At 55.1% G+C, this 4,406-nt stretch overlaps 1 protein-coding gene across 1 annotated transcript; it reads left to right on the forward strand.

The window, feature by feature from the left end:
- The first annotated feature begins 1,873 nt into the window (after nucleotides 1-1,873).
- VRTN (vertebrae development associated) lies at nucleotides 1,874-3,976 on the forward strand. The gene has a single exon (XM_069597500.1). The coding sequence runs from the start codon at nucleotides 1,874-1,876 to the stop codon at nucleotides 3,974-3,976; it is 2,103 nt and encodes a 700-aa protein (XP_069453601.1).
- Nucleotides 3,977-4,406: the final 430 nt, after the last annotated feature.

A 4,406-nucleotide genomic window follows, 5' to 3' on the forward strand; every position in this document is an offset into this window, starting at 1 on the left:
GAAAGAAAAGAAAGAAAGTCGTTCAGTCATGTCCGACTCTTTGTGACCCCATGGACTGTAGCCTACCAGGCTCTTCAGTCCATGGGATTTTCCAGGCAAGAATACTGGAGTGGGTTGCCATTTCCTTCTCCAGGGGATCTTCCAGACCCAGGGATTGAACCCAGGTCTCCCGCATTGTAGGCAGACACTTTACCATCTGAGCCACCAGGGAAGTCTGGTTATTTGGGAAAGGGGGTTCATTGAGTAACACAGACCTTCAAATGCTGACCATTCCATTACATAATCTAAAAAGTTAGATGTGTTAGTGTCACCACTGGCCCCATCAGAAAAATCTTTAGGTATTGCGAAGCTGTCAAGCTCACTGTAGTGGATACAGGTTTTTCAAAATTCTAATTTTCATATGAAAGCTCAAAAATTTTCACTGACCATAAAGTTTTCCTTGAAGTGACAGGCTCACCTTATTCACTTTTGAGAAAAATACCTGTCAAATACATCCAAGTCTAAACAACTAATGCCACTTAATTTTTCTTTCAAGTTAAAAAATGTTATTGTATGAAAACCATCTAGTTCATCGTGCAGCCCAAGCGACTGTCACTCATTCATTATACACCAGTGTGCGGCAGAGATGCTGCATGTGTTTAAGGCTTGTGATTAAAAAAATAATCATCTTTGCTGCATCAAGGACATTGTGAAGCGGTATTAGCTTTCTTTTTCCCAACTGTGACTACATGGTGGTGAAGAACATAGTGATTTTTAGTTTGATTCATGCTGAGGTACTACTGTTTTACTCCAATGTTAACACAATTGCAAAAATCATATCTTAGTGTTGTTATCTTAGTATTATTATGAAAAGAGTTTAACTTGAAGCCCATCTGAAAATCTCAGGGAACCCCAAGGGTCCATGGACTATACTTTGATACTTGTACTATATAATATGTATAATACTAGAAATGTCGTCGCTCAGTCGTGTCTGAATCCTTTGTGACCCTATAGACGATAGCCTACTAGGCGTCTCTGTTCATGGGATTTTTCAGGCAAGAATACTGGAGTGGGTTGCTATTTTCCTTCTCCAGGGGCTCTTCTCAATCCAGGGACTGAACTCAAGTCTCCTGTGTCTTCTGCATTGTGGATGGATTCTTTACCTGTTGAGCCATCAGAGAATTCCCGTAATACTAGATAATACTCTAATATATAAGACCTAGCACTTTCGTAGTACTTTACTATGTGCCAGGCACTTTTCTAAGGATGAATATATATATATGTGCATTAGTTAGTTAGTGAAGCCGCTCAGTTGTGTCTGACTCTTTGCCACCCCATGGACTGTAGCCTACCAGGCTTCTCCGTCCATGGGATTCTCCAGGCAAGAATACTGGAGTGGGTTACCATTTCCTTCTCCAGGGGATCTTCCCCACCCAGGGATCGAACCCGGGTCTTCCGCATTGCAGGCAGATGCTTTAACCTCTGAGCCACACATATATGTGCATATGTATGTTTGTGTGTGTATATATATATATATATATATACACACAGACACACACCCATGTATTGCCGTTTTTTACTCTGTCTCATTTATACACGCAACAAATCTATAAGGTGCATTCTTTTATTGTCTCCCTTTTAACAGAAAAGGAACCAGAAGCACAGAGAGGTTGATGACTTGCTCAAGCTAATAGCAGAACCAGGATTCAAAGCCATTCTCCAAGATCGAGCTCTTCCTTTATATCACTGGGTAATTAAACAAACCCCAGGTGGCAGTAGCCATTTTCTTCCAAGGAGGAATGGGAGTAGACAGGTAGTATCTGGAGGGAAGGGCGCAGGAGTGTCATCCAGGTACCCGTTCTGACCTCTGCCCTCTCCCCTTTGCCCTGCTAGGATGACCTCTCGGGAGCAGCTGGTGCAGCACGTGCTGCAGGAGCTGCAGGAGGCGGTGGAGTCAGAGGGCCTGGAGGGTCTCGTCGGTGCCGCTCTGGAGGCCAAGCAGGTCCTGTCCTCCTTCGCTCTTCCCACCCGCCGTGGCGGGGGGCCCGGCCCCCAGGTGCTGGAGGTGGACTCGGTGGCCCTGAGCCTGTATCCGGAGGATGCGCCCCGGAACATGCTGCCGCTGGTGTGCCAGGGCGAGGGCAGCCTGCTCTTCGAGGCGGCCAGCCTGCTGCTGTGGGGCGACGCGGGCCTCAGCCTGGAGCTGCGGGCGCGCACGGTGGTGGAGATGCTGCTGCACCGCCACTACTACCTCCAGGGCATGATCGACTCCAAGGTGATGCTGCAGGCGGTGCGCTACTCCCTGCGCTCCGAGGAGTCCCCGGAGATGACCAGCCTGCCGTCCGCCACGCTCGAGGCCATCTTCGACGCGGACGTCAAGGCCACCTGCTTTCCCAGCAGCTTCTCCAACGTGTGGCACTTGTACGCCCTCGCCTCGGTGGTCCAGCGCAACATCTACTCCATCTACCCGCTGCGCAACCTCAAGATCCGGCCGTACTTTAACCGTGTCATCCGCCCGCGCCGCTGCGACCACACGCCCGCCACGCTGCACATCATGTGGGCCGGCCAGCCGCTCAGTGGCCACCTCTTCCGCCACCAGTATTTTGCGCCCGTGGTGGGGCTGGAGGAGGTGGAGGCCGAGAGCGCCGACCCCGGCCCGGCTCCGCTGCCCCCGCCCGCCAAGACCTTGGAGCTGCTCAACCGCGAGCCCGGCCTCAGCTACTCGCACCTGGGAGAGCGCTCCAGCGTCACCAAGAGCACCTTCTACCGCTGGCGGCGGCAGTCCCAGGAGCACCGGCAGAAGGTGGCCACTCGCTTCTCGGCCAAGCACTTCCTGCAGGACAGCTTCCACCGCGGGGGCGTCGTGCCGCTGCAGCAGTTCCTGCAGAGGTTCCCGGAGATCTCCCGGTCCACCTATTACGCCTGGAAGCACGAGCTCGTGGGTTCTGGCGCCTGCCAGGCCCTGACCCCCACAGAGGAGCTGGCCAAGCTGCCGGAGCGGCAGGTTGCCGAGGGGCTGGGATGCTTCTCGACGGCCGCGTCCAGCCCTGGCATGGTCTTCATGCAGCGGGCCAAATTGTACCTGGAGCACTGCATTGCCCTGAATACGCTGGTACCCTACCGCTGCTTCAAACGCCGCTTCCCGGGCATCTCCCGGTCCACCTACTACAACTGGCGCCGAAAAGCTCTCCGAAGGAACCCCAGCTTCAAGCCAGTGCCGGCCCTCTCGGAGTCTGGGCCTCCCCAGCCAGTGCCGGTGGGCGAAAAGGCCTTGCTTCCTTGGAAGGGTGGTGAGGTGGGAGAGGGGGAAGCGAAAGCCACGGGTGGGGGCCCACCCGCACCGCGGGCGTTCCTGCCCCTGAGGGTGCCATTGTCCCGCTGGCAGAGGCGTCTGCGCAGAGTGGCCCGCAAGCAGGTGCTTGGTGGGCACCTCCCTTTCTGTCGCTTCCGCCTCCGCTACCCGAGCTTGTCACCTTCCTCCTTTTGGGTCTGGAAGAGTCTGGCCCGGAGCTGGCCCAGAAGCCTGTCCAAGCTCCAGATCCGGGCCCCCACCTTGGGCAGAGGGAGCAGGAAGGAGGCAGAGGAGAAAGAAGCTGGCAGGAAAGTGACAGCTGCTGTGGCCCCCCCTGCAGGGACCCGGCTGATGGCAGCTTCTCCAGGGGAGGATCCAAGGCAGGCCCCAGGAGGGCCTTCCAGAGAGGGGCCCCTGCAAGAGGGGCCCACTGCCCAGGGTCGGCCCCCCAGTGGGTCCCTGTCCAGCCACCCTGTGGGGACAGCAGCAGCGGCAGGGGGCCGGGATGGCCAGGTGCTGGTGATGGACATGCTGGCCACCACGAAGTTCAAGGCCCAGGCCAAGCTGTTCCTGCAGAAGCGCTTCCAGTCCAAGAGCTTTCCCTCCTACAAGGAATTCAGCACCCTCTTCCCCCTCACCGCCCGCTCTACCTACTACATGTGGAAACGCGCCCTCTATGATGGCCTCACCCTGGTGGACGGCTGATGGGGAGGTGTGCAAGGGGCTGGGAGGAAGGAGGACCACTTGGGAGAAGGTCAGAGGCCTGAGTTGCCCCCTGGCTTGGCCAGGATCCCTTTTGCCCCCACGGTGTCTACAGTGACTCTGAGGGCAGCTTTGTGTTGTTTCCCAGCTCCAGGGCAGAGAGAGCCAGAGACCAGCCGTCTGGCCTCCTGTAGACAGCTGCAGGGCCAGGGATGCTCTCTCCAGTTGTTTACCATTCTTATTTTTATTATCGCATCTTGGTTTTTTTAGTCTTTTGATTTAAGTGAGTTGGCTGGGCCCCCTTGCTCGTGTTGGAAGCTCTATGTATGTGGGGACCCGAAGGGAGGTTGGTTAGCTACAGCTGCTTTCAGCTTTTCCCAGGGACAAAGGGAATATTGTAGCATGGCCATCTGTCCCACTGGGCAGAATATAT

Source organism: Ovis canadensis, chromosome 7 (genome assembly GCF_042477335.2).
Source record: "Ovis canadensis isolate MfBH-ARS-UI-01 breed Bighorn chromosome 7, ARS-UI_OviCan_v2, whole genome shotgun sequence".
NCBI classification, from domain to species: Eukaryota; Metazoa; Chordata; class Mammalia; order Artiodactyla; family Bovidae; genus Ovis; species Ovis canadensis.